Source organism: Prinia subflava, chromosome 8 (genome assembly GCF_021018805.1).
Source record: "Prinia subflava isolate CZ2003 ecotype Zambia chromosome 8, Cam_Psub_1.2, whole genome shotgun sequence".
Classification (NCBI taxonomy): domain Eukaryota; kingdom Metazoa; phylum Chordata; class Aves; order Passeriformes; family Cisticolidae; genus Prinia; species Prinia subflava.
Window position 1 is genome coordinate 16644916 of NC_086254.1, and position 14167 is coordinate 16659082.

Here is a 14167-nt window from a genome sequence, read left to right on the forward strand (position 1 = left end):
TCCTGGCTGGTTTCACATGGGGAAATTGTAACGTAACTCACTATGTTTGGAGGAAATGCTGCTAATTGAAGGCTTTGCTGCTTGTTAATTTTCAATGGCTTTAGGTATTGCCCTGAATGTCGAAATGACGCAAGTGAGGTGGTTTTAGCAGGAGAGAAATTAAAAGAAAGTAAAAAGAAACAAAAGATGGCATCTGCTAATTCCTCCTCCCGGAGAGACTGGGGCAAGGTCAGTCCAAAGCTGTTTTCCTTGGAGTTGTGTTTGTTCCTTTGGGCTGTGGCTGATCCTGCTCTCTGCCCAGGGCATGGCGTGCGTGGGGCGCACCAAGGAATGCACCATCGTCCCCTCCAACCACTACGGACCCATCCCGGGCATCCCTGTGGGCACCATGTGGAAATTCAGAGTTCAGGTATGAACGGAGTCCTGGCCTGACCTGCTGTGGGGAAAAATGGGAACGATCCAGCTGCTGCAAGAAACCTGAACCAGTTATTGTGGAAATGTGTGTGTCACTGGATATGTGGAAGTGCAGAAGGAAAAGAATTCTGGCTTTGTCTGGATCAAGTGTTCCATAACTAATGCTGCATTGTTGGGGCCCATCAGGTGCTGGTTTATTTTGTTGTAGTGCTCTTTTTGGTAACTCAAAAACCCCAAAACAAACAGATTTGTTCGCAGTAGTTTGTCCTGGAGGTGTGTAGTGTGCCCTGGCAGGGATGTCTCAAACATCCATACATGGAACAGAAAGTTTCTCATCCTGTTAAAAAGCTGGGGCAGAAAAAAGCACTGGCCTATCCCAGTCTTGTTTTCAAGTATTGAGGGAAGGTTGCTATTACAACTCTTTCAAAACTTTATACAAATATTTAATACCTGTATTATTCCTAAATACCTGGAGCCTTTTCATTTCAGTAAGAAATATCCCAATTGTTAGATTTGCACCACAAGCCTCATCTACGTGTTCAATTTACTGACACAGTCAGTGCCTTATTTTTCTCGAAGCATTTTTGTTTCTCTCTCTTCCTGAAGCGTTTTGGAGGGTGGTGGTGAGAGCAGCTCCCCCGTGGCAGGTGGGGAGCAGGGGTGGGGCTGGGGGAGCCGGGGCTGCCGGGACCGGGCGCCTCCAGAGCCGCGTCTGCCGCAGGTGAGCGAGTCCGGCGTGCACAGGCCCCACGTGGCCGGGATCCACGGCAGGAGCAACGACGGCGCCTACTCGCTGGTGCTGGCAGGAGGATACGAGGACGACATCGTGAGTGCAGCCTGGTTATTTACGCACAGAATCTTGAAACAAAGGCTCAGCCTTCGTTATGTTTTACTGTCTACACCAAACACTTGCCCAGCCTCACCTGTTTCCTTCAGAAGCAAATGAGGCAAGGGAAACCTGCAGCAATCTGTGCCAACCTGAGCCTCAGGATCAGCCAGACCCAGTTTAATATCCCTGTGTCAGCTTTGGGTCCCAGAGCTGTGACTTCTCAAGGTCTGCATTGCACCCCCAGCTGGAGCAGTCTCAGGGCTGTGCTGCCCTGTGCACTTCCAGCAGATCCTGTGTGAGCCTGGGCTGCTCAGGGCTCCTTGCATTGCCCAGGGCTGTGACAAGACAACGTTGTCACCCTGGCCTCCCCTCCTGGCACCTGAGAGAGCCAGAGACTGGCCCAGTCTGGGAGCTTAAATACAGGAAGCACCTTTGCTTTTTTTGAGAATGTCCTGCTAAACCTCCCTGGTTGAAAGACTTTTCTGCTTTTATTGAATTCTTTTTGTGGCTGTGTCAAATGCATCTGTGTTCATTTCAGGATCACGGGAATTCCTTCACCTACACGGGGAGCGGGGGCCGAGACCTGTCGGGGAACAAGCGCACGGCGGAGCAGTCGTGTGACCAAAAACTCACCAACATGAACAGGTGGGCACGCGTGGGCTCCCCCTGCCCTCGGTACTGTGGGCATCCAGGGACGCTGGCTGAGCGGAGAAAAGGCTCAGGATGGGGCTGGGCTGTGCTTTAGGCTGCAGGTCAGATGTACAATGGGAACGCTCCTGTCAGAGCACTGCAATGGACAGGACTGTGGGCGGTGTTGGTGTCACTGGCTGAAACTTGAGGAACAGAGCAGAAATTGGTGCAGGAGTTCTCCTGCTCTGTCCTGGAGACCTTTGCAGCCACTGGTCACCTTGGGAGACCAGAGCATTTGTAATTCTGAGCTGTTGCTCACAGATGGGCCCGGACCTGAGTGCAGGCAGTGACCTGGGCTGGTGCCCTGGGGCGATGCCACGAGTGATGAGCTGTGCCAAATGTGCCAGGAGGGTCCCCGGGGTGGCAGTGTCCCACGGGTTAGGTGGCAGGGCTGTGCCGAGGCAGGCCCTGAGCTGTGCCCCTGCTGCAGGGCCCTGGCTCTGAACTGCAGTGCCCCCATCAACGAGAAGCACGGCGCGGAGGCCAAGGACTGGCGCGCGGGGAAGCCGGTGCGCGTCGTGCGCAACGTCAAGGGCGGCAAGCACAGCAAGTACGCGCCCCTGGAGGGCAACAGATACGACGGCATCTACAAGGTGAGCACGGGAAGGGCTGTGCTGGTGGCCAGGGGGCTCCTGCAGAGCGTGAGGGACCTGCTCTGGCTTTTCCAGGTTGTGAAGTACTGGCCCGAGACAGGCAAGTCTGGGTTTCTAGTGTGGCGTTACCTGCTGAGGAGGGACGATGAGGAACCTGCTCCTTGGACCAAAGAGGGGAAGGACAGGATGAAAAAGCTCGGCCTGACAATGCAGGTACTGCCTTGGCACATCACTGGACTGAACTTGATGGAGAGCAGGGATTTTTCTGTTAATTCTTACTGAGGATGATCCTTAGCTAAAAATTGAGACTAAGGGGGACATAAATGCTTCCAGTCTGCTGGGTTGTTTGTTTTTGTACATCAGGAGGCTAAAAGGACGAAACTTTCTCTCTTTTTTTGTATGGAATTTCTGTAGGGTGTGAAGTGCTTCCCTGTATCAGGGATCTGTTGTTTAAAATAGATGAAAGCTGCCCCTGGAGCAATTCTCCAGGGGTTACTCTGGGCCTGTCTTGGTCTGCAAGTCTGACCTGCTGTGTTTGCATTGGATGCTCTTTGTCTTGTTTCCCTGCAGTATCCTGAAGGATATTTGGAAGCTGTTGCAAACAAAGATAAGGAAAAAGAAAATAACGAAGATGATGAGTTTGATAGCCCAGGGAAAGGGAAGAGGAAAAGGAAATCAGCAGGTTTGTGGAGTAGGCAAGTGGATATAGAAAGCCTTGGAGGTTTTTGTGCATTTTACTTGGTTAATCTTTTCTGGTGGTTTTTTGGGTTGTTTTTAAAAAAGTCTTTGTGTTTTCTTTCAGGTGGGGAGGAAAAACTTGTCACCTCTCCAGCAGGGACTCCAAAGAAAACTAAAGTTGAGCCATACAAGCTGACATCCCAGCAGAAATCTCTAATAAAAAGTGATGAAGCCAACGAGAAGCTGTGGAATGAAGTCCTAGAGGCTCTCAAAGATGGACCGGTACATTGGGCTTTTCCCCAGCTGTGGTTGTGCTGTCCCCAGACACAAACCCTTGGCTGAGTTAAAGAACAGCTTTAGACCTAAAATGATCTTATGTTAGTGTAAACACCCCCAGCAGGTTCAATGGGACAGATTTTGCGTATTAAGGTTTGTTGAGATCTCACTATGATCAAAGTAATCCCTTGCATTTAATGGTGGGGGTTTGGGTAAATTTACGTGTCTTTCAGCACCAAGGTGATTGAAACGTTCTGTTTGCAGAAATTTCTGAATAAGGTGGAGGAGGCCTTTCTGTGCATTTGCTGTCAGGAGGTTGTGTTCCGGCCCGTCACCACCGTGTGCCAGCACAACGTCTGCAAGGTGCGCCGGGGGCGGGGGTGGGCGGGGCGGGGGTGGGCGGGGCCCGGGTGGGCGGGGCCCGGGTGGGCGGGGCCCGGGTGGGCGGGGCCCGGGTGGGCGGGGCCCGGGTGGGCGGGGCCCGGGTGGGCGGGGCCCGGGTGGGCGGGGCCCGGGTGGGCGGGGCCCGGGTGGGCGGGGCCCGGGTGGGCGGGGCCCGGGTGGGCGGGGCCCGGGTGGGCGGGGCCCGGGTGGGCGGGGCCCGGGTGGGCGGGGCCCGGGTGGGCGGGGCCCGGGTGGGCGGGGCCCGGGTGGGCGGGGCCCGGGTGGGCGGGGCCGGGGTGGGCGGGGCCCGGGTGGGCGGGGCCCGGGTGGGCGGGGCCCGGGTGGGCGGGGCCCGGGTGGGCGGGGCCCGGGTGGGCGGGGCCCGGGTGGGCGGGGCCCGGGTGGGCGGGGCCCGGGTGGGCGGGGCCCGGGTGGGCGGGGCCCGGGTGGGCGGGGCCCGGGTGGGCGGGGCCCGGGTGGGCGGGGCCCGGGTGGGCGGGGCCCGGGTGGGCGGGGCCCGGGTGGGCGGGGCCCGGGTGGGCGGGGCCCGGGTGGGCGGGGGGCCTGGGATCTTGGGCAGGAATTGTTCCTTGGGAGGGTGGGGAGGCCCTGGGATGGAATTCCCAGAGCAGCTGTGGCTGCCCCTGGATCCCTGGCAGTGCCCAGGGCCAGGCTGGAGCAGCTTGGGGCAGGGGAGGGGTCCCTGCCATGGCAGGGGGGGCACTGGGTGGGGTTTCAGGCCCCTCCAGCCCAGGCCAGGCTGGAATTCCCTGCTCTGCACTCTCAGTGCTCCTGTTCCCTGCGGGCCGTTCCCGGGAATCTCGGCCGTTCCTGGGAATCTCGGGGTTATCCCCGACGAGCCCAGCCCTGTCCCTGACCCCTGCTGGCCTCTGTCCCCAGGACTGCCTGGACAGGTCCTTCAAGGCCTCGGTGTTCAGCTGCCCCGCGTGCCGCTACGAGCTGGGCCGCAGCTACAGCATGGAGGTGAACGAGGCCCTGCAGAGCGTCCTGGCCCAGCTCTTCCCCGGCTACGGCAGCGGCCGGTGAGCCCCAAAGCACTTCTCCCTCCCTCCCTCCCCAGACACCCCGGGCTTAATTTAAAACAAAAAAAAACATAGCCTGTGTTTCCTCCCAGCCCTGCAAAAATGGTTTTAAGTCTTCCTCGTTTTTTAAAAAAACTGTAAACTCCAAGGATGATCCTTTTGTATGTTTGTGGATTTCGTTTTTGTTCTCTATGTTGAACTTCGCATTTGTATTTTTTTTCATCCCCTCAAACCTGCCATTCATCAGCACAGAATTATTTGTTTTTAATGGACTGAAAGTGCTTCCGGTGAGGCTGCTAATGATGAGGAACGTTCTCAGAGTGCCCCTGTGCCCCCTTTGTTTTTATTTGTTATTCCAAAAATGGCTTGGTTGCTAGAACAATCTTCACTGTCTGGGGATTTGGCCATCAAGGTAGACTTGTGCATCACCTTGGCAGCATTTTGATACTCAATTTGTACAAGATGGTTTCTGGCTTTGTACCATAAGTGGGTTTTTGCTATTTTTTTGTAAGAACTGGGTTTTATACATTTGACAAAAAGCCATTTCCTGCTAATTTTGTATCTCAGAACCAGAAGTCTGCTTGCTTAGAGCCAAGTGGTTGGAGCAATATGAAGTACTACCTCACTGGACTTCTCTTAGGGAAGGATTTGTTCAGCCAGGCGCTGTCCCCTGTCCCGAAATGCCATTGTGGAATATCCTAAAGCCATTCTTAAGTGCCTTTTGTCCTTTGCTGGAAGACTGGGCTCTGAATCACCGTCAATGTGATTTTTTCACATTTTTTTCATAAGCACTGAAATGTTGGGACTTGCCAGCCGGATTCTTTGGGAGCGTGGATCACTGTAGCTGTGTGTGATTAGTGGGGATTTGCAGAGGATCAGGTTTCCTAGTCATAGGTGTATTGGGGAGTTTTTTTCTTTGTTTCACTGCATTTCTACCTGGAAATGAAAAATAACCAATTCTGGCTTTTTTATGAACTGTTTTGGATTGGCCACGCCTCGAGAAGGCTCCCTTGGTCTCCCTCTGACAGTACCAAAGTTTGCAGTTCGATACCTCAGCAAGACAGGGATGTTTTAAATCACACTTTTCTGCAGACAGACTGGAACAAATGTGCCTCTTTTTGGTTTCCTCAACTCTTACCCTTTGGAGTGATTATGTTAATACGTTAGGGAAAAAGACCCCGCAACATTTTATAGGTGTTTTCAGTGAATTTGTCAATTTTTTGTATAATGTGCAAGTTGATGTTCTCAAAATAAATATCTTCTCAAATTAATTGTTGACTGCTCTTCAATTCTTTGAAATTTCATTGAAAAGGTCCTTGCACTTTTTACTCTGTGTTGTGATGGGAAGAATTGGGGGTGAGTGAAAGTGAGGAAGTGTTTTTGCATTTAAATTGCTACAACTGCAATGACTTCCTTTGTTTATTGGTTTTGTTGTTATTTGGAACTTGAAAAACAAACTTTGTTTCCTCCATAGGTGCCAATGTAGTGTTCTGTTAATGGCTTTTTAAAGCAACAAGTAGAATTCCTCTGCAAATTGGACACTTCTGGTGAGATCTGCCAAAATTATCTGTCCCATATTATAAAGTCCTCCTGGGAACTGCCTGTGCTGCTCGGCGAGCGGCTCTGGCTGTGGCACAGGAATTCCGTGCTGGGGAGGATTGATTTCCTGGGGAGGTTTCAGCTCCCACAGCCGGGCCCGAGAGGGGAACAGGAACCGAGAATTTCCCGGCAGAGACCCGGGAAGGGGCGGGACGGCAGCAAAAACCGAACGGAGCATCCGCTGCTATTCTGGGAATTCCCAGGGCGGGCACAGGATCCCAACTCTGCCCGGTGGAACCGAGAGCGAACTCCCCAATGCCCCCGGGGCTCCCGGGGCTGCCGGGGCTGTGCCCGGTCCCCGCCGTGTCCCCGGCCCCGAGGGCCGCGACCCCCGGGCCCCTCCAGGGACGGGGACCCCAAAACTCCCCGGCCCCATCCCCGCCCCTGCCCCGGGGCTGCGGTGCTGGGGAGCGATGGGCGCCGCTCCCCGCTGTCCACCCCGCTGTCCCCGCTGTCCCTCCCGGTCCCCCCCCGGTCCCCGCTGTCCCCCCCCGGTCCCCGCTGTCCCCCCCCGGTCCCCCCCGGTCCCCGCTGTCCCCCCCGCTGTCCCCCCCGCTGTCCCCCCCCGGTCCCCGCTGTCCCCCCCTGGTCCCCGCTGTCCCCCCCCGGTCCCCGCTGTCCCCCCGCGGTGCCCGCTGTCCCCTCCCGGTCCCCGCTGTCCCCCCCGGTCCCCGCTGTCCCCGCTGTCCCCGCTGTCCCTCCCGGTCCCCGCTGTCCCCCCCGCTGTCCCCCCCGCTGTCCCCCCCGGTCCCCGCTGTCCCCCGGCCCCGCCGTGCCCCGCCCGGCCGCGCGGGGGCGCGCGCGCTCGCCGCTCTCCCATTGGCGCAGCGCGGCCGCAGCGCCCCCGCCCCGCTCTGTGCGGCTCCTCACGTCCTCACCGCCCCGCCCCGCGCCCGACGGGCACCGCGGGCCGCCAATCAGCGCCCGCCCGGTGCCCGCCTCGCCCAATGGCCGCTGGGGGCGGGCCGCCGGCGGGGGCCGACCGCGTCCGATTAGCGGAAAGCGCCGGAGAGACGGGAGCGCTGCCCGCTGCCCCGCCCGGCGGTGGGCGGGCCTCCCGGCAGCGCCACCGGCCAATCAGCGCCCTCGATATCCTTGTTATTCGGCGAGCGACCTCGCCAATGGCTACGGCCGCCGTCCGTCCCCGGCGGCGCGGCCAATGAGCGCGAGGGCGGTGCCGCGCACGGCCAATGGGCGCGGCCGGGAGGCGGGCGCAGGTGGTGGCCGCGGGGCGCTGCGCTCGCCTGGGCGCCCCCCCTTCGCTGCGCCCCCCGCGCCGCCGAGGGCCCCGCGCGCAGGTACGGCCGGACCGCGCCCCGGCACCGGCACCGGCACCGGCACCGGCCCGGCCGAGCGGGCCCCGCCGCCCCCGAGCCGCGGCGCCCCGCGCTGCGCCCCCCCCCGGCGCCGGGCCCGCCGCCGCTGCTGGCCCGAGCCCCGTCCCCGCCGCTCCCGGCGCTGCCGCTCCCTTCCGGCCCCGCAGCCTCCGCGCGGCCTCCCCGCGGGCCGGGCCGGGCCCGCAGCCCCGGGCCCGCCGCGCTCGGTGTGGGTGGGAGCCCGGGCCCCCCGGGCCGCTGGGGCCGGAGCGAGGGGCGGCCCCGCGGGTGCCCCGCTGCCGCCGGGATCCGGGCACGGACGGGGAAATGGCGATCCCGGGGCTCGGCTCGGGCCCCAGGGCTGGGGCTGAGGCTGCCGCGGCTCCGTGATCGGGTGCGGGCGCTCCGTGCGGGAATCCGGGGGCAGGAGCGTGACAGCGGCGCGGGGTTGGAGTGTTTTTTCTCCGCTTTCCTCCTCCGGAGGCTGTCAAAGTCTGGGGCCCAAGCGGAGCTCTTTTCTTCTGTTTTGTTTCAATTCTCGTGTCACTTGTGCTGCGCGTGGTGTCACTGGCACGAGCGGGGTGCCCAGCCCGGAGCGCTGCGGGCTCTGTGTCCGGGCAGGCTCGGGCGGCTGCCCCGGGTCCGGGCTGCTCCTGTGTGCGGGGACAGAGGAGATGGATGCGGTGTGGGGTGTGGGGTGTGCGGTGTGCGGTGTGGGGTGTGCGGTGTGCGGTGTGGTGGAAGGGGAGCTCTTCAGGAAACCCTTCCCAAGGGTCTGCAGAGGGGCAGGGGCTGAGCTCTGCGCTGGGACAGGAGCCCAGGAGGGGCTGGAGCTGTGTCAGGGTTGGGCTGGAGCTCAGGGAAAGGTTCTTCCCCCGAGGGTGCTGGGGCACTGCCCAGGGAATGGTCCCGGCCCCGGGGCTGCCACAGCTCCAGGAGCCCCCGGGGATGCTCAGGGTGGGATTGTTGGAGGCCTGGGCAGGGCCAGGGGCTGGACTGGATGATCCCTGTGGGTCCCTCCCAGTTCAGGACGTTCCGTGATTCACCCCAAGGTGGTTCTTGGCTTTCCTGGAGCTCTTGGTTTTGAGGCTGTTCAGGAGCCGGGGGTGTTGCAGGGAGGCTGCTTTGGACCCCTTTGTATTGAAGAATGAAAGGCACCACTGGGGTTTCGTTTCCTCTGTGCTCCCTCTGTATTTTAATGGAGCTGCTGCAGGGCTGTGCTGCTGCTCTGACCCAGGACATTGGTTTTTCACTCTGGAACTCGTTTGTGCTGGGCCAGTATAAATTATGTTATATCAAGGTTGACCCTCCCAAGCCTAAGTTTTCTCTAGCCAAAAAGAGCTCATTTTAAGGAGCTCTGAAACCTGACAGCACTGCACCCACCACATCGCCTCTTTCCTGGGAACTTTTGCTTTTTTCTCATCAGTTTCCTTTTCCTGTTTCATTGAAATTCACAGTCAGGGAAACCTTAGGCCTAGAATGGCAAATTTACTGTTACATTTCAGCAATTACATCAAGGAGCTGTTGGAGCAGCCGGTGACTGCTCTGTGACAGCTCCTGGTGCTTGTCCCTGTAACAGGAGAAGGAAGCTGGGGCAGGCTGAGCAACTCCTGCAGTGCCTGAAGGAGTCTGAAGGAATCTGAGGGAATCTGAGGGAATCCACGGCTGTTCTGTCTCGTGAGAGGCAGGAGTTCCTCCCATGCAAAGGAGATGTAGGTGGATATAAAGTGATTCCTTGTTCCAGAGCTGATGTTCATGGATGAGATGCTGGAGCATCTTTTGACAGGGAAATTCTGTCTAACGCTCCGTGGTGGATTGTTCTTTCTCCTTTTTGTGCTGATTGGAAAGAGATATTTCCCCTGACTGGGACCAAAATATGTATGGTCTTATATATATACATTATGTATAAAATATGTAATATATATACAAAAGGACATAAAATATATTTATATATATATAAAACATACAGAAGGAGTCAGTTTTGTCAGTAAGTCAGAACACTTTGGTAAAGACCCAAAGTACACAGGTTTCAAGTTTGGCTTTAGCATGAAGGTGGGCTTTTATAAATAAAACCTCACACGTGAGAGGTTTCACCAGCTTTTGATGGGAATTCAACACCAAAATTCCCTTTGAGGGAGAATCCCACCCTTCCCTTTCAGTAATTCTGTTGGTCCATGGGAAGTGCTCAGCTGCTCCCCTGAGCTGTGGGGACAGAGCTGCTCTCGCTGGGGACAGCTCTCACCTCAACTCCTGTCATGCACCAGAGAAAGATTGAGCAGCTCCAGTGAGAGTTCCACAGCTCTGCAGGTGTTTTAGATCACCCAAAATACAGACAGCTCCTGAAAACGCTGAGCTATTTCCATATAAAAGGTCACAAGAAATTTGATGTGCGTTGGGAAAACCAGTTTGGCCAGCCCTGCTGGAAGGGCACGGGAGCTCCGTGGGGATTTTACATTTATGCAGGGTTATGTTTTATTTCCTCCTGGGATGTCCAGCTGCACTACAGCAAACACTAAGCATCAGGAGGCTCTGAATCACCTTGCAAATTTAAATCTCATATTTGAGAGCTGGGAATCCACCTGAGAGCAGAAATAATCACTGTGAGCTGCAGGCTGAGCCACCCAGGCAGCAGGGAGGGGAAGCTCTTGGCGGTCAGGACAGACTTGGTGTTCCTCAGTTAACTCTGGGCGGTCCTGAGGGCTCAGGACCGGTGATTTTCCCCTTCCTGACTCATTCAGTGCTCGGGGTGTGCTGTGGGGAAGGGTTTGCAGTGCCTGGGCTGCTCCACGTTCCTTCACTGGAGCATCTGCTAATAGCGAAGATGGATGACAGCTAAATATGTCACCACAAGTGAGGGATTTGCTTAATGGCTTTGGATGCCACCGGGATCCTCCGGGGCTGCACAAGGCGCTGCTGGAAATAATTATTTGTCATCTGGTAAAGAATTCAAGGGGGTTTGTCCATTTGTAGTAGCAACTGAAACCCTGGAGTACTGCAGAGTGTTGGCAGAACTTTCATTTCACACAGGCTGGGGGGTGTTAATGTCTGAGCACTGTGGGGTGAGAAAGGTGTTTTTCCATTTTCAGTTCCTCCACTAAACTGATCATTGCTTAATAAGATTTTCTCTTTTTAACCTTTGTTCTGGACCAAATGTGTTCTGTCTTGTCACAACTTAGGGATAGAGTCATTTGCTACCATGGCTTAATTAAGGTACTTATTTTCATTTATATTTTCCTAGGGTAAATCACTCTGCTTTATAAATGAGGCAGTTCCTCAATCACGTTCTTCCTGGATTACACAGGAGAACACATTTGTATTCTGCCCTTCTGTGGTCTGTGAGTGCCTCACTCATGGCAGGAGTGACCTGAAGCTTCATTATTTTTATATTTCCTTGCTGCTTCATGAGGCTCATGAACAAGTCACAGTCCCCAGATCCTTAGAAAATACAGGATTGTCCTTTTGTTTCTAAATCTGTTAGAAATTCTGCTTTTGAATATGGGCCAAGAAGTGAATGCTGGAAGTTGCTGGGGGGTTAAGGTGATTTCTGAGGTTTTCTGATGTTCCTTCCCGATTTTGGATCCACCCCCAGGGCAATGGAGAGGCCTTTGGTGAGGTTTTGGTGCAGATAAGAAGTTTTTATGAAGTTTCCCATATTTGATGTGAGTTCTGTTGGCAGAACAAGCAGCACAGCTCTGCCTGGGAGGGTGTGTCAGGTTTGGAGCCTCCAGAGAGCCTGGATAAAACAGAGCTGGGAGAGCTCAGATTGGTTTCACCTCGAAGCTTTGGGTTTATTGTGGGTTTTACACTGCCACAGCTCCAGGTTTGACTGAAAGGTGTGGGATGGGTGAGAGCAGCCCGGGGCTCTCCCCTGTGCCAGGAGGGGCTGAGGGGGCACCTGGGCAGGTGAGCCCTGGGGCTGTGCTGGGCTCTGGGGGCTCTGGGGCTGCAGTTCTGGGTTTGGGGTTGTTCGGGGGGGCCCTGGGGTTATTCTGGGGTTATTCTGGGGTTGTTCTGGGGGGCTCTGGGGGCCTCTGGAGCTCTGGGGTTGTTCTGGGGGGCTCTGGAGCTCTGGGGTTGTTCTGGGGTTGTTCTGGGGGGCTCTGGGGTTATTCTGGGGTTGTTCTGGGAGGCTCTGGGGTTATTCTGGGGTTGTTCTGGGGGGCTCTGGAGCTCTGGGGTTGTTCTGGGGGGCTCTGGGGTTATTCCAGGGTTATTCTGGGATTATTCTGGGGTTGTTCTGGGGGCCTCTGGAGCTCTGGGGTTGTTCTGGGGGCCCTGGGGCTCCCTGCAGAGCCTCTGCTCGCCCTGCCTGGGCCGTGCCCTGCCTGTGCTGGCAGCTGGAACTGGGTCAGTGTGTCACACCCAGCCCGGGCACAGAACTGCCCGGGCTCCCTTTGGTGTGGGCAGCACGGCCAGGAGCTCACACAGCCCCCCTTGCTGAGATGTTTTTGTTCTGGAAATCTGCAGGAGCTCAGAGAAGTGGAGCAGGTTGCTGAGAACTCCGGGTTTTTCATTCTGGCAAGGAAAACCGGGAATGAGTCCTTGTGAAGGTGTTAATGTGACACAGGAATCACCCTTGGGCCAGGCACTCATGACAGAGGTTCCTGGGGCTTTGCAGGTTTCTGGTGTCCTTTCCACAGGAATAAGAGACTGTGGAATTCTTTATTTTAACCTTTGCAGTGCTGCTGCCTGGGGCTGAGGTGCCACGCGTTAAAACTTGGAATTCTTGCTCAGATTCAACAGCTCAGTCCACATGAAGGGCCTTTTTAAAGCTTATTTCTGAAGTTGTTTTTGAAACACTCCTGAAGCCTTGCAGTAAACCCAGTGAAGATAAAGCACAGCAGAGATAACTCGTGCCATGCAGCAAACAGCCCTGGTGAGGCTGGGCCTCAGCAGTGCCCTGTGACCTGATTTGTGTGGGTTTGGGACGAGTTTATCTTGCCTGTGCAGTCCAACTTTTGAGTTTTTGAGGTTCTGATCTGGATTTAGTCAGAAATAACCGTTACATGTTAACTACCTTGCTTCAGGCAATAATAAACTGCTTTAAAGTCATCCAGATTTATTGCTCTTAAATGTAACCACTTCTTTTTTTCTTTTAAACACTGTAACTAAATAATTTTGTTGTTAGAGAAATGTGTGAGTAACTGTGCACTTCTACAGCAAAGAGGGTGTTTTGGGGGAAAATTTTATTTTCCCTTAATGAGCTACATATGCTGCTTGCTTTCAAGTACAGGAGGATCTGGAATTGCAGAGGAGCCTTGTGGAGTGTAAAATTTAATAGAAAATAACTCCCAGTTTGTCAAATCCCAAGCACTGTAGGTCTTCATCCCTGTGCTGGGTGGGAATGTTGTCTCTGTTCCTCTTTCCCAAATATTTTCTGTGTTATGTTTACTTAGCCTTCATGGAGGATATACAAAACTCAAAGCAATTTGAATGTTAAAAATGTAATGAATTGAATATATAAATATTTTGGGGAGAAAGGTGTTAGTTTAAATCCTTGCTGTAATTCTACAGTTGTTTAAAACGGACGTGAACAAACTTCAGACTTAAAAATTTACCCTTTGTTTGTGTAAATGCTAAAATCAGATTCTTGAGAATAGAGAGGACGGAAGGGAAGCTGTGTCAGATCTCCTTACACCACATAACCATTATAGTTTTAATAGATATAAAAATATATATAGCTTTTAGTAGTCTGTTTTATACACAGACCTGATGTCTTGCAGAAGTTTGTCTTTGGTTCTGCTAAGAAACTTTGGATAGAGCCTGATCCGTGAGAATTGATGGAAATCAGTAATTTGTTGGCTTAGTGAGAAAGGAAGTAGATGGAAATAGAAGAATCTGCCCTCGTGTTCCAGACCAATTCATCAAAAATGCCATTTCAGATAAACACATGAGGCTTCCATTAATATTTGTGTGCAGGACTTAAGTTAAATAAGGAGTTAAGGACAAGTTTGAAGGAGTTTTTCGTGAGCAGGGCTCTCGTTATTGTTGGGGAAATGCCTCAGATAGTGAGTGAGGAGGAGGATACTGAGGCAGGAGGAGTTAATGCAGGCACACTGCAATGTACATTTTGTGGGTGGGATTTTGTGCCAGGTGTCTGGCACTGGGCACTCTGCCCTGGAGCCGTCCCAGCCCACCAGGGACCCTCCATCGCTGGCACACAGAGGGCACGCAGGGGCTCAGTGCAGGCTGTGCTGACATTTCCTGCTGCTCCTCCTGAGCTGTGTTTGTCCCCGCAGCTCCTGGGGCTCCTGCTCCCCCAGCAGGGCGTGCCCAGCCCTGTGCAGCCTCCCCTGTGCCCTCTGCTCGGGGCTGGCAGCAGCCTGCAGGCCTGCAGGGTTTCTG

At 55.1% G+C, this 14167-nt stretch overlaps 2 protein-coding genes across 6 annotated transcripts in view; both read left to right on the forward strand.

Annotated features, from left to right (window-relative positions):
- UHRF1 (ubiquitin like with PHD and ring finger domains 1) overlaps positions 1-6172 on the forward strand; it is a 28178-nt gene extending 22006 nt beyond the window's left edge. For all 4 annotated transcript variants that reach the window (XM_063403425.1, XM_063403427.1, XM_063403428.1 and 1 more), the window contains 10 exons: positions 105-228; positions 302-409; positions 1136-1240; positions 1782-1888; positions 2364-2526; positions 2602-2739; positions 3097-3208; positions 3329-3486; positions 3745-3843; positions 4765-6172. In XM_063403425.1, coding sequence (XP_063259495.1) covers positions 105-228; positions 302-409; positions 1136-1240; positions 1782-1888; positions 2364-2526; positions 2602-2739; positions 3097-3208; positions 3329-3486; positions 3745-3843; positions 4765-4911 — 1261 coding nt within the window. In that variant the 3' untranslated portion in view covers positions 4912-6172. The remainder of the gene's footprint in view (positions 1-104; positions 229-301; positions 410-1135; positions 1241-1781; positions 1889-2363; positions 2527-2601; positions 2740-3096; positions 3209-3328; positions 3487-3744; positions 3844-4764) is intronic.
- A 1493-nt stretch (positions 6173-7665) lies between these two features.
- The window catches only part of KDM4B (lysine demethylase 4B), a 72101-nt gene continuing 65599 nt past the window's right edge, over positions 7666-14167 (forward strand). For both annotated transcript variants that reach the window (XM_063403593.1, XM_063403594.1), the window contains exon 1: positions 7666-7804. The gene's annotated coding sequence lies outside the window, so the exon portion shown is untranslated. The remainder of the gene's footprint in view (positions 7805-14167) is intronic.